This window comes from Tachypleus tridentatus, unplaced genomic scaffold, assembly GCF_004210375.1.
Source record: "Tachypleus tridentatus isolate NWPU-2018 unplaced genomic scaffold, ASM421037v1 Hic_cluster_2, whole genome shotgun sequence".
NCBI classification, from domain to species: domain Eukaryota; kingdom Metazoa; phylum Arthropoda; class Merostomata; order Xiphosura; family Limulidae; genus Tachypleus; species Tachypleus tridentatus.
The window spans coordinates 1,733,171-1,759,438 of NW_027467782.1; the positions used below are offsets into that span (position 1 = coordinate 1,733,171).

At 33.3% G+C, this 26,268-nt stretch overlaps 1 protein-coding gene across 4 annotated transcripts; it reads left to right on the forward strand.

The window, feature by feature from the left end:
- The first annotated feature begins 1,448 nt into the window (after positions 1 to 1,448).
- Positions 1,449 to 23,812, forward strand: LOC143243410 (dynein axonemal heavy chain 7-like). Of its 4 annotated transcripts, none has more exons than XM_076487268.1 (6): positions 1,449 to 5,922; positions 7,861 to 7,939; positions 8,826 to 8,957; positions 9,421 to 9,562; positions 21,146 to 21,273; positions 22,763 to 23,785. In XM_076487268.1, the coding sequence occupies exons 1-3, from the start codon at positions 5,777 to 5,779 to the stop codon at positions 8,865 to 8,867; spliced, it is 267 nt and encodes an 88-aa protein (XP_076343383.1). In that variant the 5' UTR covers positions 1,449 to 5,776; the 3' UTR covers positions 8,868 to 8,957; positions 9,421 to 9,562; positions 21,146 to 21,273; positions 22,763 to 23,785. The 4 variants fall into 4 exon arrangements, with proteins under 4 accessions (XP_076343383.1, XP_076343384.1, XP_076343385.1 ...); XM_076487270.1 differs by lacking the exon at positions 7,861 to 7,939 and adding an exon at positions 7,371 to 7,516 and having other exon boundaries at positions 5,784 to 5,922; positions 22,763 to 23,812; XM_076487269.1 differs by lacking the exon at positions 21,146 to 21,273.
- The last annotated feature ends 2,456 nt before the right edge of the window (positions 23,813 to 26,268 follow it).

A 26,268-nucleotide genomic window follows, 5' to 3' on the forward strand; every position in this document is an offset into this window, starting at 1 on the left:
CATATCATGTGACTACTTTCCACCAACAGTATTGTGCTACCTATATTGAAGCAGCTTAGCTCTTTTGCCATTCTCGCTCAATTTTCACTTTTAAGAATTGGCAGATTCTGAAAGAAATACACAAGAAAAATGTTAACTTCTGATATGGTCTTACATCCTTTCACACCTTCTCTATTGGTACAGCATTGTTTAGTTATGTTTTTTTGCATGCTACTGAAATATAAGAGATCTCATGAATTGCAAACATTGTGTCAACTATGCATTTCCTGTTACAGTCGAAAATGTTACTGTTAAACAGCTTCTCAGGAATCAGGTTAGACTTCATCTGTAAAGAAAGTTTATGTCTTAATTTGCAGGAAGCTACGTTTGTATGTTCAACAGTTATTTCTTCTTATTTTTCATGTGGCATTGTTTCTGAGAAAAAATACAATTAATGAGAAAATAATTTGGACTCTTTTTTCTCCAGTAGCTTATTTTAATCTATTACACTGTACACTTCTTAAAGAGTTTTCACCTTCCACCCATTCCTGTACTGCAATGTCATTCACTTTGGTGGTGAATTGTTCTTCCTGTCCTTTATCCTGTTGCTTCCAGCTCTATCAGGGAATCCATGATAAGTATTTCAACATGAATGCTTCACACTTGGTTAATACACTTGTAGCTTGGCTCCAATACTTTTTGTGTGGCTTTGTCCTTATCTAAAAATGGAAGAATTAAGTATTTTGTGTCATCTCTGTTTAGACTTTGCTATGTTAGAAATTTATGTGTCATTTGTCATCTAAGTGTCTTTAGAGGCATTGCAAATGAGATATTGATTATTACTTTGTTGTTTTTCTTTGCATATTCATTAATATTAAATACTGTGTAGACTTAACAAATTTCAAGGGCTTGTTAGGTTATTTTTACTAAGTTCTTTAACTAAATATGTTTAAATTGATTGCAAGTTACACATGATTACTACTTGTAACATCTTATTTGTTATTCCAGCTCTCAAATGGTGCAACAGTATGTCTGTGGATTTACAATATCAGAAACTGGGTTTCAACACCCATGGTGGACAGAGCATAGATAACCCATTGTGAAACTTTGTGCTTAACTTCAGACAAACAATTCTTATTATCTTTTAATAATTTTCTTCATGAATCTTAACTGTGTGCTTTATCATCTTAATTTTTGTTAGTGTAGGACTTAAATGTGTCCTTTTTTCTTTAGGTTAATTTAGAGGATTTGTGAATTAATATTGATTCTTAATGTGTTTTCTAGGTAATTTTATTGGTTTGCACATTTTTTTATTATTTTGTGGACTATGCCGATTTAGATGGTTTGTCTGATATTTATCAGTACTTTTTAAGCTATATATGTTTAAATAGCTTGTATGTCACATATCTTTACTAGTAACATGTAATTCACTAATCTATAAGAATGATATTTTTCATTGTTTTATCTCCATGCTTTATTCTCATAATTTTCTTCAGTGTTTGATGTAATTATGTGTCCTTTGTCATCTAGATTACTTCAGATGAATTGTAAGTTAGATGTGGATTATTAATGTGTTTTCTAGGTAATCTTAATCATTTTGCACAGTTATTATTATTACATATTTTGTGGGCTAGATACACTTAGATGGTTGTCTATTTGATACTTATAAGTACTTTGCTAATTAGGTAGATTTAGATAATTTCTAGATTACATACCAGAAATAGGTACTTGATTGTTCTATTTGAATAAATGCTGTTGTTTTTTGTAATTCTTCACTATGTGCCTTATCATACTAATTTTGTAAACTTAGAACTTAAATGTTTGTTTTGTTCCATCACTGACATGTTTTATTCTTTCCTGGTTACAGAGCTGAGCTTTGCTTTGGTTTCTTTTCTTATTTTCATGACACTAGTAATATCATTTTATCCTTGTAATCTACAGCTTGGAGTTCTTCTTTCCATATCACCATTCTCAAGTTTTTGGCAGTTCATCAAGCTTTATCCTACTTTCTTCCTCTCTCTATCATGGAGTGGGTGGTAATGTTACATTCTGACATCTTCACTGTAGTAACTCGTATCACAGAGCCAGGAAGTAACAGTTCAAGGTCTCTGTGTTTTCAGATCCTAAATCTCTTTTCTGGGCCCACAATTACCACTTTGTGGTCTTCACTTGCCTTTTCTCCTAAATCTGGTAGTGGATTTTTATCTCCTCCCAACAAGATTCTACATGTGGAATAGTCTCTTAATCTACAGGCCTATAGGTGGATATGTTTTCAGTTGGAGATATCTCATTTATGCCTTTCTCCACTGGATCACCAAATTTCCTTTTCTTTCTTCTTCTGTTTATTATCCACTAACTTTGGGGTAGTCGTGTTCAGTCAAGTATGGAGAATTCTTCACAATTATGCTTAATATCTTATTTGATATTCTTTCAAGAGTTCTATTTTTATTCCAAACCACACTATGTCTTGTTTTACTAGTGGTTCTGTCTTGGCCAATATAACCATCATTCTCACTGCTCCAGCCTTTACTTGTGTAACCTTTGTCTACCCTTAAATCTGTATTCTGTTGATTTCAGTTATATATTGTTCGTCCAGATGTCACCACACTCTGCCTTCACACATGGCTTTTGTCAGGTGCATTGTTTCAGCCCAGGGATTGACTCCATGTGTTACATCTTTTTTTTTCTTGTACCCTTTCATGTCCATTTACCACATAGGTGAGAGTATACCTTAATACTTTGATCTATTTGTTGTGAGTTTTTTCCTTTCTACCCTTCTGTTCATTCTCTTTCATTGTTCTTCACCTGGTTGTTTGACAAAGAGTTCTCCACGTTGGTCATTTCTAGATATCTGATAGACTTGTCAAACACATTCCTTTTCTGCAGGTTTTGTCTTTCCCTTTCATTTCTCTCCATTTTTATTATTTCAAGTCATGCATCCTCTATGTTCCTATAATATGGATGATTGGGATCTTTGTGTGATTCTTTACATCTTTACCATCCTTCCTTTGAACTTTCATTTTCATGTTCCATCATCCTCTTCCCCCCTCAAGATTTTATTTTCTTCTCCTCATTGCTTATGGAAATCACAAATTAGATATTTCTGTTTTCAATGTTACCTGCTTCTTCTACCATTTCTCTTATGTCATACTGCTTAACTGGTCTTTCATCCCTAAGATTTGTGCTGCTCATGGATGCTGTTTGACTATCACTTTCATCTTTCATTGGTGCTGATGCTGATTAACTTTTGTCTAGTTCTCTCCTTATGATTTTATGTGGTATTTCCTGACTACTTTTGAGGTTCAATTTCCCAACTTTTATACCCTGGAAACCTTTCATTTTTCATAATAACTCATTAGGCTGGTGTATTCTAACTCCTCCATGGAAGGCCCCCACCTCCACAATGTGTTTTCTCACCTTATTCATCATTTTGTCATATCTTTTTTGCCTGGTCAGATATGCACTATTGACGTCATGATTACATTATAACACTCACTGTAGGAATGGGATGTTTCAACAAGACCACTTGTAGCATACCCTGTGGTATGTATATGTATATATCATTTGGAGACCATCACTCATGGACTTCCTGAGTAAAGCAGAAGGGGATTATCACCCATGCTTGCTGACCTTTTGATTGCATTAATTGGGAGTGATATGCTTTTAAAAGTAGGAATTAAAGATACCCATTGTACTTTCTCTAGTGTGATGGTCCTCTGGACTCCCCACCACATGTAATTCCCCCTTTTTTCTTTCAGTGTAACATGGGAGTTCTTACCCATTTCTTAGTTTCTGAAAAGATTGATCATGAGTGAGACTAGAAATTTACTTTACCAGTTAGAAGAGGGCAAGGCTGATCTGCCTTCTTCCATTTCCTCTGGATGCTTTTTTATCAGGTGGACTCCTGTCAAAATAAAGTAACAAATCGGTTGGAGCAGGCCCAGCCTATACAGAATCCTCCTCTTAAAACTAGGTGCAGGATGACACTCTCCTATTCTTATAGTTGTTTATGGTAGAGACTCCTATTCTCATTAATTCTGGTTGCAGGAGGTTCTTTTCCAGCTCCTACAATTGAGTTTGGGGGGACTTCACCTGCTTCTCAGTGACAGATACAGGACATAAGTGCACTGTTCCTATGGTTGAGTAAGTGTTACAAATCTTCCTAATAATTCCAGATGCTGGATATCTCTTTCCTGTATTTATGACTGGGTAATGAACGATTTCTGTTCGTGACACTGGTTACAGATATTGCTTTGTTCATGAGGTTGATTTGAGGCAACCCTGTAATGCTAGTTTTGATGTATTATACTTCTTGTTCCTAATGTGGTTTTGGGAGTTTGTCCAGTTTCAGCCAGAAGCTAACTTCCACTTCTTAATTCCTGTATACTTATGATTAGGCTTGTTACGTATATATATAGATAACACAGTCCACGTGGCTTAGTCACGTTTATGTTTATGTCATAATTTATCTTTTTTTCATCATCAACCTTCTAATGCCAAGGACAAGTCATGAAATCTCATTTGTCTGGTTGAGATTGCACGTGTATGTAGCTAATTCTGTTTATATTTTACTGTGGATTACACCTATGACAGATTCATTTCCTACATCATGAGCAAAGAGCATACCTGTTCCAGAAGTCAGTATGGTACCTCATAAGTGTGCTTCATTTTCATCTCAAAGCACATACATTCATTCAGGGAAGTCACTTTCCACTTGGTTCCCACATTGTATGCTAAAACTTTGCACTGTTGAATTCAAGTTTTATATGAAAGGAGGTAAGACCATATTGGAAGTTAACATATTTCATGCACTGAAAATGCATTTCTGATAGCTGCTTACTTCCTCTACCCTTGGCTGGTGTTCTTCTTTTATAACCTGCCATGAAAGTGAGGATTGAATAACAATAGCAGAGGGAGGTAGCTGCACAAATGTAGGTGATGCAAAAAATTAGTGGAGAGTATTCACATGATATGTACATGTTGAGGTATCATGTGAAATTGGTGAAGTATATTAACTGGCAGGCTGATCATGAAAATGTTTTACAATGCTTAGAGGGCAGAAAAAGGTTGAGATAGCTTTATGTAAGACGAAGTAAGTACCTATTTATAATACATTTTCAGTGTATGAAAAATGTCAACTTCTGAACTTTAAAAAAATAATTTTTTTGCATTTTGAATTTATAATTCTGTGTCTAAGGTTTACCAAACTCACTTGTATTATTGATTCAAAAAACTATTTTTCTTTCTTTGATATAGTAAAACTTTTGCAGTAAGTCATATTCATGCTTTTTTTTGCAAAGTTTTCCTGTAAAGATAAATTCTCTTCATTTACATTATTAGACGTATATAAATACTTTTAATTTGATATTTTATTAAGTTTATTAGATAATAAATTTTTCCATCGAAACCTTCTAGTTCTTTTTCCACTGAAATTTCAAGAACCTTGTTATGTGATATGCAGGTCTTTGATTTGCACTACCTAACACTGTTTGAACTTATTTTTAAGAACTTCATTCATTGAAGTGTTCAGTTAGAGATGTTAGTAAAGAAAAGAAGGAGGTCCTAATTCTAAAATAGTTTTTGCTATCCTAAAATAGTGTTTTAAATCTGTAAATTTTGTTCAAAAACAGTTTTATGATAACATTTTTTATGTATTTTTTAGTTTATTATTTTTTTATTTCCCAATAATGCATCTTCATTAGACTGAAAAAATCACTGTTTAATATGTTAGAGTGAGAGCAGCTTTGTAGTATGGAGAAAACAGGTTTATGAGTATAAATCATGGATCAACAAATTTATGTACACTGCAGACAAAATTGTTGATCTTGGAATGTTCCAGTTGGATTTTCGGGAACATTATGAGTCTTTAGCTAGCCAAACAGAGATCCTTTTGGAAAAGTTATTGAATAACATCTCAAATGAGCACCAGGAAGAAAGTAAAAGGTAACACCATAAAAAATTTAAGCACAGACTTTTTTAATGTTATAAATTCTAATCTAATCAGTTTATCAACAAAAGCATAAAATGAGAGGGTATTAGATACATACTGTTAATTTAAAAGTGTGTAGCATTTTTTTATTGCACAGTAAATATTAATTTACACTAATAAGTACCTTCACAGTTATGTCATCTAATATATTATCTTATCTACTTGATAATAGTCATTTTATAAATTTATTAAAATATTTTAAAGTTGATAACCTATCCTGACATAAAAAAAGATAACAAATAAAAAATGATGCATAAGTTGTTAAGTTGTATTTTTGTAAAATCTATTAAACAGAAGGAAGTATATATAGAAGGAAGTAGGAATCTATTGTTTATTGGGTTATTATTCTCTACAAATATTCAAAAGAGCTAAAAGGTAACACTGATAATTTGTGAAAGACAATTTTAAAACATATCTGACCCTTACAAAATTATGTATGTTATAGTCAAAAGCCAACTAGTTTAGAACTACATCAGTTATTACAGATCATAATTAAAATAAAATGCCTTAATGAAAGTCAACCAGTATAAAAAAAATTGTAAAATTTACTTACTGTTGTAAATCAATGAACTAGAAAATGAAATCCTAAAATCATTAGATTGTATTGAGTCATTTGTAGTACTCTTGCTATTTATGATTTTGTTGATATAGAACTGAAACTTCTTTTAACTAATAAAGTCTTATTTCCTAGTAATAACTATAACCATTTTCGTTTGTTTATTTATATCACTTCTATTCTTCACCTTCAGGTTTTCACCCTAATAAACAAAATATTAGACTTACACGATGACTGGAAATTCTGTACAATTGAGAAAAGCCTTACTATTATTGTTGGATTAACATGTTCATCACCAATGAAGTACTAATGAGTCATTTCTATTAATCAGGCACTAATGATGTGTTAACACATCAATCAGCAAAGATGCTATAACTGTGTGTAAGCAAACAGATAAACAGTCCTTTAGTATTGTACAATGATCATGCATGTGTGTTTCCCTCTTTCAATTAGTAGAAAGTATTTTTTTACTAAAATTTCAGTTCACATGACCTGAGATTTCTGCAGTGCCTTGTTTTGATTACTATTATGGCAACAAGATAGCAAAGTTGTTTAGAGTTTTACTCTGAATGAAACTGCAAGTAATTTACAAAATTCCAATGCACAGTCATTTGAAGAGGATGAAGTAGGTAGTAATTATGAACCTTGTGAGCCTGATGATTCAAGAGGACTGGAGTGTAAATACTAGGTTTTTTTCCAAACTGCTTCATTCATGGCAGATACAATAACCCAGACACTGACAGTGCACTGGAATACTGGTATAAACTGACAGGTGGCTGATTGTTCGAGCTAAATGTATCAGTCCAACTAATATTTATTTCATTGCATAGCCTCAACTGGTTACAGGTTTGCTACAAGAGGCTGTTCCAGTTGGAATATTCAAACTGCTTATTGTGGAGGATTTTTTGAATAGGATGGTTGCTGAAAGGAATAAGTTTGCTGAACAGCTATTGGAATTGAACTTCCTGTTTTTTAATGCCTCTTTGACACAAGTAAGAAATAGGAGTCACTGTACATTATTGGCTTAGTGTATGAGATATAATTACTGTAGCAGTAAGTGTATGAAACCACGTTACACTGTGTACACTGTATTCACTAAAGGTTAAAATACCTGTGTTTGCACATATGATTGACACACAAGAACACCAAGAAGTAATGATTTATTGTTAAAGAAAATATACTTTAATTATACAGATGTGAAAAACTAAACACTTAAGAGAAATTGTTTGATTGCTCTATATATTTAACATGCAGTTTTTGAGTTTTCTTCATAAATGCCTACTTTTATTTAATTTTAACTAACATGGCATTACATGTATAAATTTTTATCTTGTAGGATTTGTGATGAGTACAAACACATTGTAGATAAAGCTTTAACCATTCCAAAAAGCACTCAGGAGTTGATGAACTCTAAGGTAAGAAATGAAAATAATATTGACATTTATTACGTATGTTACATATTATACTTTATCTATTAGTCTACAACTAATTACGTTACATACATTACATATTACGATTTCAAATAACTAGACATTTTAATTTTAATTTAGAAGATAATTAAATGTCACAATGTATTAAATTTACAATATTTGCCAACAGGATTAATACACACAAGTTTCTTAACACAAACCAATTTTGACATACAAAAAAACAATACAATTTATAATAACAGTTATTAAAAATAATTATGAGAAATAATTATTTATATACTAAAATTTTACAAACTCACAAACAATATTCAGTCTTCTTTCTTGTCTGAAACTGGATATTTCATTAATAGTCCAGGCCCACAACGAATAAATTAGTTTTATGTTGATACACATGCATTTCATTTGAGAGGAATGCTAGCTAACTCTATTTGTGGTTAAAGTAAGCTGCAAAAAATTAATTTTTTTTTGTAACATAGTTGATGGTCGTTCTCAATTTTTTTTAAGTACAGATATAATCATATACATGTGTATGTGTGTGTATTGTTTTCTTAAAGACAAATACACATAAAGATAGATATATACATGAAAAAAATCTAAAAAGGACTTTGTTTGAAATGATAGTGTAAAAGAAACGTGTTATACTAAGGAGTAATGTTTACTGTGTTTTTAGAAAAACTTAAAGGTAATGTTTCACAAATGTAAAAAAAGGTTTGATAAAATATTTTTATCAAATTAATTATATTCTAATAATTTTTTCTTTGTTAAATATTACTTTTATTTTATGATAAACACTATATATACCTTTATATTTCATATACTATATATTTCAAATTGTGAAGTATTTTCACTTTTTTATTTTTCATTTTTACAGAGAGTGGGAACACAAGTTGTTGATGTTAGGAGAGATAATTGATGAGTGGTTAAAAGTTCAAGCTACATGGCTATATTTAGAGCCAATCTTTAGTTCCCCTGATATTATGGCTCAAATGCCAGAGGAGGGAAGGTATGCACTACAACTATTTTAATATTTCCTCAATGTTTTTAGAATTTGTATAAGTAGTATTTTATTGCTTGTGTGAAGACAATTTATATATTATTGTTTTATCTCTGACTTTTTTATTCTCTTTATATACATATTTATGTATATAGCTTAGTATTTTAAACATCAAATATAATTATTAGTGCTTTGTGTAATTCAATTATCTTCTTATACTTATTAGTTGAAATAGAAAAATGTAGTTGTGATAAAAATAAAATGCAGTTATTAAAAACGTTCCATACAGGAAAGAAATACAAATAGAAAACATATTTTTATTTGTTTAAATCTATTGTTACGGGTAGCACCACCTTTTAAATAATTTTGTGGTACATTTAAACTTTAAATGTGTTCCAACATCTTAGATGTTTTTTTTTAAATAATTGTTTGAATAATTACATCATCTTAATACTCTTATCATACAATACAGATGATTCACAACTGTAGACAAGAACTGGAGAGACACCATGAAAGCTGCTGTTTTAGACAGACATGTACTGGCAGTTCTCCAGGTTGAAAAAAATTTAGAGAAACTAAAGAAATCCAGTGAGTTGTTGGAACTGATTCAAAAGGTAAAATTGCAGTCCTTTTTTGTTGAAACTGTTTAATCTCATTCAGAAGATAACTTTAGTATACTCAATGTCAGTTTTCACCTCTGGCATGTTCCCCATCATAAATTTAAAAAAGTATCTATAAAAATATTCAAGAAAACAAAATGGTCATAAATTTTCACTACCTAACTTAAATAAAGATATATACACATATAAATCAAATAAACAAAATAGGGAATTGTTTTTTTGATTTGTTTATATTTTTAACGTTAATATGTCCTGCTAAGCACTCAGCTGTTGTCACCTTCACTTCACCACTGATATATAATTTTATAGAAGTCTGGCCAACTGTTAGGAATACCTCTCCTTACATTCACTTCATTGCTAACTTTACTCCAACTTTCACACTTCACATCTCTAAGCAAATTGCTAACATAAATGCACATGCCACTCATGTGCTAGATGCCATTGTGGACCACTCCACTTTTCATGTGTAATTGCTTAGTTTTATATTTTGCTTTCCACAACATTTCAGTTAATGACATAATTGTTTTGCTATTATCAATGTGTTTTAAGTAAAGTTTTGTGTATATTTTACTTTTAAAATCAACAAAGTGGATTGCATATTTCCAAATAAGCTCAGTAAATTCACATTATTATTGCACTTGTGTTTAATTAAACCATCATTTTCTGAACTGTATTATATTAACCCTGATAAATATTTTAGATAGATCACACTGTTCACAATAATACATTCATTAATATAAAATGTCTTACTTCTGAGACCATACCTACCTTCTCACACAGAAAGCAATCTTTCTTGTGCATCTGCCTGAGAGATTTGCATTCCACAATTCTTTAAACAACTTCAACCAACACTCACTAGATTTCTCATGATTTTCACCATTACATAATGATTTTATTATGTAATAAAAGCCCTCCACTAATATGAGCATGACATAATCTTCCTGCGCACTGAGATTTTCCACTGAGATTCTTCATTAATCTTCCTTAGCACTGTGTGTATTTGATGTATTTTGTTGTATTCATAACTTACAGAGGTTTGCAATCTAATAAAGGAACTTTGTTTTCTTTAGTTTATCAAACTATGAACTTTCAAGTTCATGCAACTTTGGCATCTGCTGAGATGAGGAATAACCTTGCAATTGTCAATTTCTTAATTTGGCTACTGAAAACATGTTAAACATAAATGGCATGATAGCCATTGTGCATAGGGTAGTAGGTTTTATTATGCAGCCATGAATTATTTCCCCCTCATTTTGAGAAGGAATATGATGAGAAAGACAACTTTTACTGTTTGTCTCCTCCTTCTGGTTATGCTCTCTTGTCGTTGAGGAAAATTTTTAGACATCCTCATGCTATTTGGACCTTATCACTCTATCTCTCATTCCATTGTCTTACTATATTTCCCATTCTCTACATCACAACTCCCAACTTAAATAATTTTGATTCTTTTTCTATCTTCTGAAAATTATGTTAATAATATTGCTTCCTTTATAGATCTACCCCATGTCAGTGATCTTATTTCTTGTCCTTGCTTTCTAATTCCTTTATCATGGCCTACAGTTAACTGAACTTCCTCCTTCTAGAGTCATAGACCTTGAAATCTTTTTGCCTGTTTGGGAGCAAGCCCACTGAGGTCGATTTCACTCTCCAGTGCTTAGTTCTCTTGTCTTTGCTTAATACTACTTTCTGTGTTTTATTACCTTTCCTCTCTTCACTTCATGTAAGAGACAATTCATCGAGCCCTACTTGAATTTTCTGGCAATTCCTGTTCCCTTCTCCTTTCTGCCATAGTCTGTACTACTACTCTTTCCCTGTTTACTTGTTTCATTATACTCCTCCCACTTCCTATATTTTTTACCCCTTTTCCTATTTTATCCTTTTGCTCAATACTCTTCAGCCCAGTGTCAGACTTTCTGGATTCATCAATGACAATGAACCAGATTCAGTTGTCATGGGGGCTGGTCTTTGTGATATGCACATCTTTGTTAACAACTATCTGCAGTTAGATGGGTCATACTTGTTAGTTTTCATGGACTGTCCTTTCAATTCTTCTCTCAGTTAATAGCTGGTTAACTTCACTTCTCTCTCAAATTACATCTATCTTCAATATCTGGAAGTCACTGTGCCAGATCTGTTGCACAAACAAGTCATAGAGAGGGTCTTACTTTCACCTGTTTGTGGTCCCCAATAAAACTGGGGACTGGAGGCTGGTAATCTACCTTTCCACTTTCATCTGCTAGGTGGTCATCCCTCATTTTTGCATGGAAAATTTCTTTACTCTTTGTTGGTTCTTTTTCCTTGGACTTTGGATGAGCAAGAGTGACATCTCAGATATGTTTCTTCATATTCCCAATGCTGAGTCTTAAAAATATTTCAAATTTGTTTCTTGAAATCATTCCTTCCAGTTCAGCGATCCTTTTTTCTTTTTAGCATTGCATTGACCTCCTATGTCTTTAACAGAACAGTCAAGGCTTTTGTGTACCATCTGAAAGAACTTGCCCTATGATTTTCATTATTACATGAATGATTGGCTTCTTCTGTCCCATTAACAGGAGAAGTCTTACCTTCATACTTTCCTTCCATAGGAAACTGTCTTTGTAGGATGGCTTGCCAAGACTTCTAAATGCTTTCTTATCCCATCAAATACCTTGTTTTTCTGGGAGTATTTTTTTCAACTTCTTTCTCAGCTGGGCTGAATCTTACCCTGTCTATCTGCAAATGATGGAACATTCTCTCACTGGGATGTGAGTCTGTCCTACTCGTGTTGCCTGAGAGACTCTATTGTCTTTAGTAACTATAGCTTTCCTGAAACTGTTTATTCTACTGGGCCATGCTCATATCAACCATCTCTGAATGCCCTTGTGCAACCAGTGTAATGAATCACAGGAACCTTTGGGCCTACTGTTTCTCTTCTCACAGACATTTTGAGTGGCTGTCTACCACTTCGATACCACTATAAATGTGCACCTACTTCCACCCAAATTTTTCTTATGCCTTTTTCACCAATATATTCTTACTAGGAAGAGAGGCATCTCTGAATGACAACCTTATGTTGAACACTCTGATCAAGGATGTATCTTGACTTCAGCTTAATGTACTCAAACTTTTGGCAGTACTTTGGGCAAGTTCCCATTTTCTACCCCTCCTGTTGGATCATTTAGTTATGGTTCACTCTTTAAACTTCACAGTCATATCTTATATCAAGTGTCAGAAAAGTATCAGATCCAGGACTCTTTGTTTTCAAACCCTATACCTTCTTTTTCGTGTGTCACTTCTCAATACATTTGCCTTATTGTCTGTCATGTACTATATGTTGTAAACCTCAATGTAGGCCATATATCTTGACCAGACTTTGTTCTGCCCCATGGAATAGTTTATTGACTTTGGGTTTTCAGATGAGCGAGCTCTCTCCTGGGGAGTCTATGCATCTGTGCTTTTGCCACACCTCCATGATTTTTATTATGGGCCCTTGTGGCACCTCTTTGACTGACTCATCGCTGGTTTTCTTTTTTGCCTTCTGTCTTGCTATTTCCCTCTTTTCCTTCCTCTCACACCTTCTTTCTTGCTGCAACATGTTGCTATTTGATTTCATACTTGGGATTTATCCAATCCATTACCTGTCAAACCAGCCATTCTTATATGGTGATCTTTTTCCTGTCTTATTCTTGTTGCTTATCTACCCTGTCTATCTACCAGTGTAATAGTGTTTTTCATTCTGACCTATTCATCACCATCTTCATCCTGACTGTCTCATTGTTGGCTATCTCTCTTTTTTTACAATATTTTTCAACAAAGGGTTGGCTCTCTCTACCATTGTTGGTCATTAGGCTGCCTTGTCTACCACCCATTATCTTTCCTGATTTTGCAAGGTACTGTCTTCCCCAGTTCTATCCATATTTTTCCTCTCCTTCCATAGATATCCCTGCCCTGTTCCCTTGCTCAGTTTGGACTTTAATAATCGTGCATACTCTTACCCAGTTTCTCTGAGCCAATGGTCGCCTACTCCTGATATTAAATTTCCCTACAGTTCTATTTCCTCTTACTCCTTCCCTTAGGTCACCACATCTCAGACTCTTTCCATACCCTTTTCTATCCTCCATATCTTTTACTTTATCGTGTCTGGTCTCTTTTCTTTCTAAGACTTCAGCATTTGGGAAGGTGATTCCTCCTTCTCCCATACTTCCCTTCCATTTCACAACTCCATGCTCAATCTGACTTGTGTCTTCTGTCGCATTCTGTTTATGCTGTATCTTGCTACCTAGCCTACATCTCATAATTTCCTGGCTCCCTTCTTCACTTCTTTCTTCCCTGGGATTTTCTTCTTTGAGGGACTTATCACTATCTAAACTTACAGGCTTAGTTTGTCAACTGCTGTTGTTGGTCTACTTTTCATTGGATGTCAATACCTGCAGGCTGTTCCATATTTCTTCTCATCAAATCTCCCATCTCACCCATTCTTTTGCCTCTTGTTTTTGATGGCTACTTGATGACATTTTACAGACTGGCATGTGGACTACATCTTCCACTTTCATCACACACTATCTTCATCACCTGGCTGTCTCATCTCATGTGAGTTACTGCCTATTCCAGTCTGTTATCTTCCAATCTACTTACCATCCTTAGTCAGATGAATACATTTTCTCTATTTTACAGGATTCTGTAAAGTGGCTCACGGTGCCACTCAGAGTACTTTTATTTCTCAAAATTTTGCACAAGTAGTATCCCACAAGTATATCCATGTGAAGCTCCTGCTATTGGGTGTCACACTCCATGAGTTTCTTTGGGTGCTCTCTGAATGGAGCTGAAATAGGTAAATCTTGCACCAGTCCCTTCACTATATTAATGTGGGATTTTAGTTTTGTGTGATTAAATGTATATCATCTTGAAAGTTACCATAGTGGTTAAAAAAGTCCAGATGAAAATGTATTTGTTATTGCAATAATAGCAACAATTTGACTTTGTAATAATTAATATAATTAATTTTTTGCATCATTCAAATCATTAAGTTATGAGACTAATTATATCACCTGTCAGCTGGAATTAATGTGTATATATACATATACACGCTCCCCCGCTAGTCCAGCAGTATGTCTCGGATTTACACGCTAACATCAGGAGTTCGATTCCACTCAGTGGACCGAGAAATTGTCCTCCTGGTTGGGGGTTGTGCAGTAGGCTAACAATTGTTGTTGTTGTTGTTTTTGAATTTCGCACAAAGTTACTTGAGGGTTATCTGTGCTAGTCGTCCCTAATTTAGCAGTGTAAGATTAGAGTGAAGGCAGCAAGTCATCACCACCCACCGCCCAGTCTTGGGTTACTCTGTTACCAACGGATAGTGGGATTGACCGTCACATTATAAAGCCCCACGGCTGAAAGGGCGAGCATGTTTGGCTGCGAACCCGCGACCCTCAGATTACAAGTCCCGCACTAGGCCATGCCAGGCCCTAATGAACGTTTATATGAAAGAAAACGTGTAACAAAAATAATACTTCCTTACAACCTGGTAGAAGACAAGGTCACTAATAGAGAAACATTAATTTTTTAAACAAATATTTTAGAAGCCTCATAATATTTTGCTTAATTATAAGAAGAGTGATACAGGTTACAGTGAAGTTTCAGTACTCACGCTACAATGATGATTATAGAACAACAATGATTCTATAAAACATGTTGAGAAAGTCTGCAAGATCTTTAAAACCCTACTCTCACCTATCGTTCGCAGATAGCATCCAGCTACGCATGCATGCCAGATGTTCGCTAATAATCTTGCAACTAATCCACCTGTAGGCTGTTCAGTTATACTATTGATTTTTGTGGACCTGAAAAAAAGGGCTTGTGACTCTCAATTTTTCCCATGGTTTCTGATACTATGGATCGTATTATATTAGAGATCTCCCTATAATCGGTCCACTACGGTAGTTGTAGCTTCCAACATTTATGGTGTATATTTTGTTTTATTACAGTTTACAAATGTTAAACATTATTTAAAGGTATTGTCTGCTCTATATTACCTTCCTCACTATTTGGGACAATGCTTGAGATATATTTCGTAGTTTCGAGAAAACGTTTATCAGACATCTTAAATCAATTTCATAACTTACAATTTTCATACAAACACTTATTTGGTTTTACTCATATAATAGTAAAATGATTGTTACATAAAGAATAAATTATATATTTTAAAATGTTTATTAACTGATTGTTGTTATTAAAACATTTTTTCGATTGATGAGTGTTGTTGCCTCACGAATTATGATTTACATCTTCAGACAGAAACACCAAAAGAAGTGAAAGACGATGAACGTATCCAGAGGGAGGTGTCAAAGAACATCAGGCCTCCCTCTACTAGACGTTTTCACAATGTTGATAAAATTATTACTGTAAGACTTGGCAGTAAACCAGAACATCATCAGAGAAACGTTTTATTGTTATTGAAAATACTGAAAACCGAAACAAATTTGTTATTGGTAGAGCTTCAAAATTAACATCCACGTGTCAATTGAAACGTTGCCAAAGCGAACATAAACTTATTGTACAGAAACCTAAAAAGAATAATCAAACTAAACACGTTAACAGCCCTCACAAGATTGTTTTTACAAGAGCTCCGAAACTGAAACCAAAGCCCAAAAATTAAATAACCCATGGGCTGCTCACAAGTATACCATATTAAAAAAGATTACTTTACCTTATCTCATAAGTTACTATTTGTTACATTTTACTCAGTGATATAAATAATAAATAAAACACACATATGAAAAATATAGAATATAATATTCACCTGGGTCTTCTCTTTTTTGCTGTCAACTGTCATGAAACTTAATGTACTAAAGGTATTGATACAATCAATAATGTTTTTATGTAATTAAATAATACAATAAGAACAGAGAATAATAATACACAGAAAACACTGTCCAAAAACACTAACGATAACTCTTAGCATTTGTGAAAGATGGAATTGCAAGACGTTGGTCTGATTATCTAGTTAATGGTTTGCAGACAAACAACAAATAGAGCTATATCACCGTGTTAGCTTTGGTGTTAATTGAACAAAAAACGTGGAGACGTATTAGAAACAGACACATACTGATATTTATTTATATAGATTCAATGATAGTGAACATTTTAAAAATTCAACTAAAGCCCAGTAAAGTATGACTGAAAACTCAATTGTCGAAAACAATAGGTCGTAATGAAACTCCTTCTTTGTAAATATAAGGTAAACCATAGAAAATTATGGCATAATATTCAAATTGTGTTTATAATCAAGAATGTCATCTTTATTAATTTCAGTGATTATCTTGGCAGTTTTGACATCACTTTTATTAATAGCGTTACTATGCAGCTCCTCTGCCTTTACTTTTAACGAAAGTTAAATGTTTATAGAAATTAGATAGCTCACACATCTATTTTGCTTGATGTATTAGAATAAATACTGTATTTATTTTTTGTTAAAAATGCTGAATTTATCACGATTCATTTACGTACATCAACTTAACTTGAAAACTAAGTCGATCACAGATATAAAACATTAAATGTGTAATCGTAACATCTTTTTTAAAGATTCGATGGTCCTGAAAAGGACCTTTAATTGTAATTCAGTAACTAGGAAAAATTATTATCACCTTGTACAAATCCTGTTGGACCTGTAAAACAGAAAAGAACATTTTATATTTGAATAATTTTAGGTCCTGTTTATGCATCACTTTTCAGCTCGCAAGTCTCATTTTACTTTTAAAAGATGCTGTCATATAGTAATCATAAAGTAGCATGCTATAGACATGAAGGATATGACATTTGATGTAAATTATACAGCAGATATAGTTTTATTCTCGAATGATTATTAGGAGTGTCTTTAAAGTTTCAATATATTATATTTAACTCTTAAACAGTGGGAATGTTCTAGAAAGCAGGATCAGTAGATGATAGCTGCTGTTTAAGGGATGAATTTGAAGGAATTGTAGATTGTTCTTCAATATAAAACATATTCAAGACCATATACTTCACTGATGAAAAGTTTAGGTTTCTTTATTTAATACTTTGATATGCGCAGTTTCTCAGTCCACCATCGACCCACGATGAGATGCGATCTTTATCAAGTTCATCCGTAAAACCTACGAGAAACTATCCTAGAGATGGATCAGAGTGGTGTATAATTAAGGGCTAGAGTTACTCGTATATATAACCGTACACGTGAAAACAGTGTTGGTGGATATAAGAGGGAATTATCATGCGTTGAAAAACATCTTGTCCTTGAATTAGATAAAGTACTATCGGAATATGTCGATATCAGAACGGCATATGTGAGAAAAAACTTTCAGTTATCGGTTGGTTATGTACATGTTTTAAAAATGTATAAAAACTCAATAACAAAATATCTTAATATTTGATGTTAGATATCAAAATATTTCCTGTACATCTGTTTCTGTAAAACAAAGATGTAACTTTCCTCCCGTTACTATCGATGTCATTCCAGAAATTTATTTCGAAGTACTGTTGGCAATGTGTCTTATGAATAAAGTCTGATGTTTGGTACGTGTCCCTGGCAATTATCTATGGTTCTTCTGTGTAACAAATATGTGAAATATTCATTCTATAATTTTAGTCTGTCAGAACACAGCTAAAGCTGCAGTAATAAAACTGAGGTTGTTAATGTCATTCCCTAACTTGAAGTATTTTATCTTCACTGGCAATGATACTTGTCTTAGTGTAGTTTTGCGTTTAACGTCAAACAGATAAGTTTTATACCATTTAAAAATTGTTTTCTTACCGTCAAAATTATGGACCACTTAGTAATAAATTTCATATCTTCCTTTATTAGTGTCAAAATAATATTTTGTGAAATATCTGTAACATCCCTAAACTGAAGAAAATACAAGTGATTTGGTTCTTTGAATGTACATTTTACAGCCTTCATACTTAATTCTTCCATACCAATAATTCTCTGGAAAACGTTGTTTTTGTTGGTTTTTTTTTTCAAAATTTTAAAATAATATCTGTATTGATAACACCTGAGATGATAGAGTTGGAGTTTTATCTATAATTTTTACCTGTTATAACAGCTTACCGATTTGAAAAACCTGTTGAAATCTATAGAAATTGACCTTCTGTAGAAATGTTAGAGTAATATACAGTAAAATAGGTAGAACAATGATGATTATTTAATTATGCAAATCCTTTATCCCAATTCGAGCAATACAAACTTAAACCAAATGAACCTTTCCACGTACTTTTGATCGTGTCTGTGAAAAGAACAAATAACAGAAAAACGGCCAGACTGATCTTCATTAGAACGAGAACACTTGACCCTTGATATATACCCCCAAAATGTCTATTATAAAATAATCTGTAAACATGTAAAAAGAATTTAATTATATGAAAACATTTCCCCCCCTTCTTCACCATACATAATAAAATAACTTGTTATTGTGTCTTTCTTTAGCTTGTAAGTTTACTTATATGTTAATAGCTGAGAGTGAATGTAGTGAAATCTAAACTGTAAACAGTCTATCTCTCTAGCTTCTCCATTTCATCAGAACTAGTGGATAGTGAGTTTAATTCCAACACAAAAATAACAAATGTACATATTAATTCAAGCTTCATAAAAATATTAATAAAGGGTAAATGTACTTACAAAGTCAAAATCACTTTTTTGTATCACATTGCAGAAGTAGATAATGTTTGTTACATAATCTTCCTAAACATTGCAAAAGCAATTGACCAATATGTGTAACATGCTGACATTATATACAAAGACTTAACCGTCAAGCTCTAGTTATATATTTATATCATATAAATCTGAGAACATTAAATGTATGAATATATACTTTCATATACGATCGTCTAGAAACAGGTGAATACAACTGTACTACATTACTTGGCTCAGCGATAAGACAAAGGGCTAATAACGCTACAAATAGGGTTTCGTTACTTTCGGTGAGAAGGGTATAGGTAGCTGTTTGGGTAGTTTTCTGCTTAATAACAATAACACAACACATTAATACGTTACAGTTAGTGATACATTTTTTGAGTTTGGACATTTTATGAGTAGTGCGACACGAAACAGTCCTTTCAGGAAGACGTAGATAACACACTATCCTCTGGTGCCACTTATTAGAACTATACATCCACTAGCAAATTATTCTTCTTCATCTGGATTTAGTCCATGTTTCGGACCAGAAAGGGACAGGTTTACTCTATACCTCTTCCTCCCTCTCTGGAACTGTTATTTTATCTGCACTGCTACTAAATCCTGGGTAATTAAATAGCATTTACTTTGTTGTTGTATTACAGTATATTAAATTTTGTCCATTGTCCGTAGTTGTAATTAACTTAGTCTTTTCATGGGATAATCGAACTATTAGTCTGTGTTCAGAAAACAGTCATATGCACCCAAACGCATAATCCTATTTTTATATACAAAATTTTAAAATTGAGCTACGTTTCTATCTACGACTCAATTAGCCTAGCACTTTTTGAACTTTTAAGTTTTTTATTTATGACGTTCAGAGGGGAGAGGTACTTAGAGCTAGATTCTTCATGTATTATGTAACTCTCTAGTTTGCTCATCAGTTCATTTGAATTAATATTTCTGTTATAATATTGAAGCGAGTTATCCAGGAGTCTGTTTTATAGAATTGGCATGTTTGAACAGTTGTGTAGAAATATGAGTTTGTTGATCGTGGGACTGTATATGCTTGCGTTAAAATACAATGTTGTATATGTTGTTTGTTGATGAGTGTTTTGATACATTTATCCATGTTATACAAACATATTCTACGACTGGTCTGATGTGTGTTCTGTAAAGTTTTAATATGTTTTCTGTTGAATCTTCTTTTATCATTCACATTCTTAAAGTAACTCGCTATTTTCAAAATTCTGGGTTTTATGCTATTAATGTGTTGTATGCAGTTTGAGTCAAAGTAATCCTTAAGAATTTTGCTGATATTGTTACCTGTAAGAGTCATGTCTAGATATAACTGTAATATTAATTTGCTTTATGTTCTACCAAACATGCTCGTCCTTTTACCCATGAGGGCGTTATAATGTGATGGTTAATCGCACTATTCGTTGGTAAAAGAGTAGCCCAAGAGTTGGCGATGGGTGGTGACGACTAACTGCCATTTCTCTGGTATTACACTACACAATTAAGGACGGCTAGCGCAAATAGCCCTCGTGTAGCTTTGCGCGAAATTTAAAACAAGCCAAACCTTTTCTACGATTTCGCAAATAATATGGTTTGTATTTTGTGCGCACTTATTTTAATTATCCACTCAGTACAGTGAAAATTTTATATTGTTTAGCAGTGGTTGTTTGTTGCTGTTATTGGTTTTTCGACACTATTCCAGATTGCAACATCACCTGAGAACTGTGAGAGAATAGTGTGGTTTGGGTCTGTGAGAGGATTGTCGCTGACACGCTCCCTATCAAAACGCTCCTAGTAATACAACTCCTACAAATATTGTATCTTTCTTAATCTGAAAATGACCTAAGGTCGAAACGTTGTTCTCTGCTTTATTGGCAAAAGTGTTAATACCCACACCAACTGTCCTGAGATTTGTTTGTTTGTTTTTCTTATAGCAAAGCCACATCGGGCTATCTGCTGAGCCCACCAAGGGGAGTCAAATCTCTGATTTTAGCATTGTAAATCCGTAGACATACCACTGTACTGGCGAGGAGCAGCGTCCTGAGATACATTTTTACTTCAAGTAGGTTACTCGTCATCACGAATTGCTCCTACTGATATTGCCATCTGGTAACAGTTTTTGAAACCATGACTCACGTAACCTCCTAGATTCCCTGATGTATAAAGCCACACGACCGCATTAACAGTTTCGAAAAGTTAACAACTTTTGATAGTTTGAGAAGTTTTTTTACTTCTTTACGTAATAAACAAGAATATGTTTGACTTGGTATGGACGTCAGGCAGAATGGTATCAAAGGATAAAGATAAAAGGTACTTTATAAGCGCAAAATACTATTACACAGAATTTCATATCAGTCTAATTATATTTGAACATTACATAAAGTATGATACAGGAAGCTTATATCAACTTCTTAACTTTCAAAATTAATGGACAGTAAATGTGAAACTAAATTTCAAGATTAACAAATCTGTAGCAGACAAAGGCAGAAATAAATTGAGATTTTTCATCCGTAAATAAACCGAACGTGACATAATTTTAACAGGTAATAAAAGAAGGCAACTAAAGATATAATATGTTAATGAAGTTCAGAATTGGGATTATTTTGGTGAAATTAAAATATAATATTAATTAATCTTTAACCTTTGAGATGACCTTATGAGTATTACTGGAGTTGTTTGTTGGTTTGTAGTTTCACATAAAGCCACAGAGTGGGCTATCTGTGCTGTGTCCATCAACCTGATATTAAGTGTTGTAAGTCCGAAAACATGCTGCTGAGTTACTTGGTGGCTTATTGAGTTAAGAAACAGTGACAGGAAATCAAAACGAAATAAAATAAAATAGTTGAACGAGGCAGAAAATGAAAATATTATAGAAAAAAGTAAAATAGAAATAGTAAATTATATTAATGATCAAGGAAAGTCAAATATCAGGAAGAAAAGAGTGTTTTTAAAATGTAACAGGTTTAATACTAATATGTGTTACAAGAGTATGTGTAATCATTCTTTGACAGTTTCTGGGAGGCGAACACGACGTAAAATATTAATTCACTGTCTTATTGTTTACAATAATTGATAACATATTAACCACGGATAATAAGTTGTTAAGCACAGATAAATATAAAATACGCTATGCTGTAGATACAACATTTCAAACAGACCTTTTCGTATCTCTAACTGAATATTAAATTCGTAAACGAAAAAAGTTTCAAATCTAATATTTCATGTAAAATAAATAACCGTGTATAACAATGTTTACAAACAACTGAAACCATATGTTTAAGAATTATAGTTATATATGTATATACATAAAAAAATACGAATGTCATAAATAAATAAATATTTTTTTTGAGATAAATCACATTAACAAAGTAATAAATACTTGGTCCAATATATAATGTGGAATAGTGATTTAGGCACGACCTCTAACATCATTCAAATACTTAAACTATTTTAGGTTACTTTATTGGTGATTGAAGACGACTTAACCCCCTTCCGTTAATGTTGTATACAAATCACGGTGATAAGAAGTCTAATTATATTTATTTGATTAGCCAGCTCAAGCTGCGCTGATGAGCCTTCAACAGGCGAAACTGCAACCAACAACAGTGGTTACGGTCAATCAAGTGAAACATTGTGCCTCAACGTCATTAGTTCTCCTTTAAATTTCACCTTTGGTAGAAGAATCTGTATGTGTACTGTAACGAATTTTCCGCTGTACATTTATTTTAATACCTGCGTTTGTTTCTATATAGTTCTCTTTTTTCCATGTGACGTATATTGTTGACTACGTATTGTGTGCAAGTCCTGCTTGTTGTTAAAAATTGTTGAAAGTGAAAAGCATCAATATCTAGTTGAAAAAAGCGCGCGAGAACAGTGTCAAAATAACTACAGGGTGTTTGGAACGTCACTGTTCACTTATACATTTATTAACAGACATGTTTCAATATAGAATACAGGAGGTAAATATCAATGACAATTATAAACAATGTTGAAAGTGACCCCGTTGGCATCAATACAGGCCTGATCCTTCTTACTTCGTTCCTAAACACCGCTATCAGTTGCTGGCTTGAAATAGACTGAATAAAATATGATTACAAAACTGCACAGTGACTTTCCGAACATCCTGTACACTCTTCCCTAATTCTTATACAGAGCTGAGAGACAGTAACCAGTCAGTGTGCTATAGGCCTAGGAAGCTATAACTGTGAGTAACGTTTATTAATCGGAAACAACAGAAATGAACCAGAAGCGTTTATTGATTTTGAACATTACAAATAATTCAACTTCAGAGAATAATTTCGGACGTTATTATTCTTACTGTGACATCTTCACCCATAAAGTAAGGGGTGTGGGGCCAGCCAAGAAAGACGGCGTTAGAGCAAGCGAGGTGCAGCAACACAACTTAGAATTAATTTGTTCGGCATGGACTTAGCCTATAAAAGATTCAGTTCTAAGCCAGGTACAAGATTCAGTATTGTTTGTAAGTTTGTAAAACTGTTGTATATAAACCATCATTTGTAATAACTATTAGTAATAACTGTTATTATAAATAAAATTGATGTTATGTTTTTGTATTAAAATGTATTTATGTAAACAAAAAAGGAAATTGTGTGCATCAATCATATTGCCAAATAGCATAAATGTAATACATACCAACATGTAATTAATTTCCAGGCTCAAATCCAAACTTCTGGTCAGTTGAGACAGTTGTACGAAACATGCAAATACATCAGAAATATATCCGAAATAAAATTAAAATTAACCGAAAACTATGGAATTGTTTAATTCTATTTGCATTATCTCCGTTACATACCATCTTCGCGTATTGTTGCAATTCAAAACGTTCTTAAGGGTTTGTCTAATGATAGGCTTGTTTTTGTCAATAAGTAATAAAAAAGAAATACAACTTTTTAAAAGAATAAAATAAGATTTATATATCAATGAAATTAATAATAAAAACATTTTAATGTCATAAATTAAGGTTATTTTAAACTTCTTACAAAAACCTGAACCTCTAGTTTAACAACCACTGCACGTCCAACGTCCAAGAACTATTGTTAAGCGTCACTGTATCATAGCAACGTAACGGAAATTCGGAAAGTTTGTTTTGCTTTTGAATTTCGCACATAGCTACTGAGGGCTATCTGTGCTAACCGTCCCTAATTTAGCAGTGTAAGACTAGAGGGAAGGCAGCTAGTCATCACCACACACCGCCAACTTTTGGGCTACTCTTTTACCAACAAATTGACCGTCACATTATAACGCCCCCACGGATAAAAGGGCGAGCATGTTTGGCGCGACGGGATGCGAACCCGCGACCCTCAGATTACGAGTCGCACACCTTAACACGCTTGGCCAAGCCGAGCCCAAAATTCGGAAAAGAACATTAATTCGAATAGTGAACATAGATTGAACTCAAAAGTGTTAGCACAAGAAACTGTCGATATTAAATTAAGTGGAAGTAAACAAAAACAAACAAATCTGATCCAGAGCTCTTAATAAAGAAGGTAAAGCAAATTGATTTATATTTGACATAATTCTTTAGGAGGAATTAGCCGGTAAAAATATCCTTAGATTTTGTAAGCAGTTGCTGACTTGAGTTCAAGTAAAAAGGCCTAAAACAATTATGTCAATAAATTACGGTAATATAACTTTTCATCGTAATCTTCCCATAATCTCGACAAACTTTAAATTTGTCCATTAAATACAAAACGGTTGTTATTTAAAGAACGAATAATTAAAGATCTAAGTTGTTATTTAATTAAGCCATGAACAAGAGACTCCTATTGAAAGAGGACAGCAAATGTCAACGGTTTAATCCGAAGGAATGTTTATGAATAAATAACTTGCATCAAAAGGACCCAATAAACATTCATTACGAGGGCGTAGATCTTTTAACTCTTTAACAAATGAAAATGAACCAATAACAATAAATTCATTAAATGTTAATGGATTAAGAATAGGTATAAGGTTTGTTTGTTTTAGAATTTCGCACAAAGCTACTCGAGGGCTATCTGTGCTAGCCGTCCCTAATTTAGCAGTGTAAGACTAGAGGGAAGGCAGCTAGTCATCACCACCCACCGCCAACTCTTGGGCTACTCTTTTACCAACGAATTGTGGGATTGACCATAACTTTATAACGCCCCCATAACAGAAAGGACGAACATGTTTGATGTAACGGGGATTCATACTTTCAACATCGCGAAGACTGTACCTGGTTCACGAGCGTTCCCCCACGTGTGTTCCTCTAGCTAGAGATATCACACTCCATACAGATGAATTTGGAAACTTTCCGAAGGTTGCTCATCTAAATAAATTACTCACTGTTTCCTCAACCAAATCAACGTGAGTTTAGGTAAGATATCGTAATATTTTCTTACACTAATACCTCGACTCACACTTCCCACCCTTCCTCTCCATTTCTGGTATTTCTTTTCTTGGATTCAGCTGCGACAAAAAAATTAGTCACGCTTCTGTTGGTGGAGAACTGGAGTATTGGCTCAGATGAAACATGGGGTAAGTGGGAGTTCGAGATTATGGCGAGCAAAAACATTTTTTTATATGGAGAGCATCACTGAGCTATCATATGAGAAGAGGTAACTATCGGAAAAAAAAAACATTTAACGTGTATGAAAGTGTTAAGTTTTCATAAATTCCCAACGAACCTTCAACAGCCTTTTGTTTCACACCCATAGACACTGTATTCAAATTTTGTGTGAGTAATCTTGTGTATATATAAATAACTAAAGATAAACTTATATATTGGTCTTTCTGTTTGTAAGTTCCAATGTAAAATTATTTGGCCTTCCTAATACAAAATACTTATCATCATAACTTATCTGTATGTTTTATCTGTAATGCCACATCACAGATATAATGACACATTTAAACAATGTCACAGAAATATATGATTCCATGTAGTTCTACTTTTATGAGGCAGGCTTGTTTAAAAAATTTTAACAAACAAGCTTTTAAATCTTCATAATACTTGCATCAAAGCTACATTTCAACATTATTTGATATTTAGTATGTAGTTTGATGTCGCCAAGACTTTGTC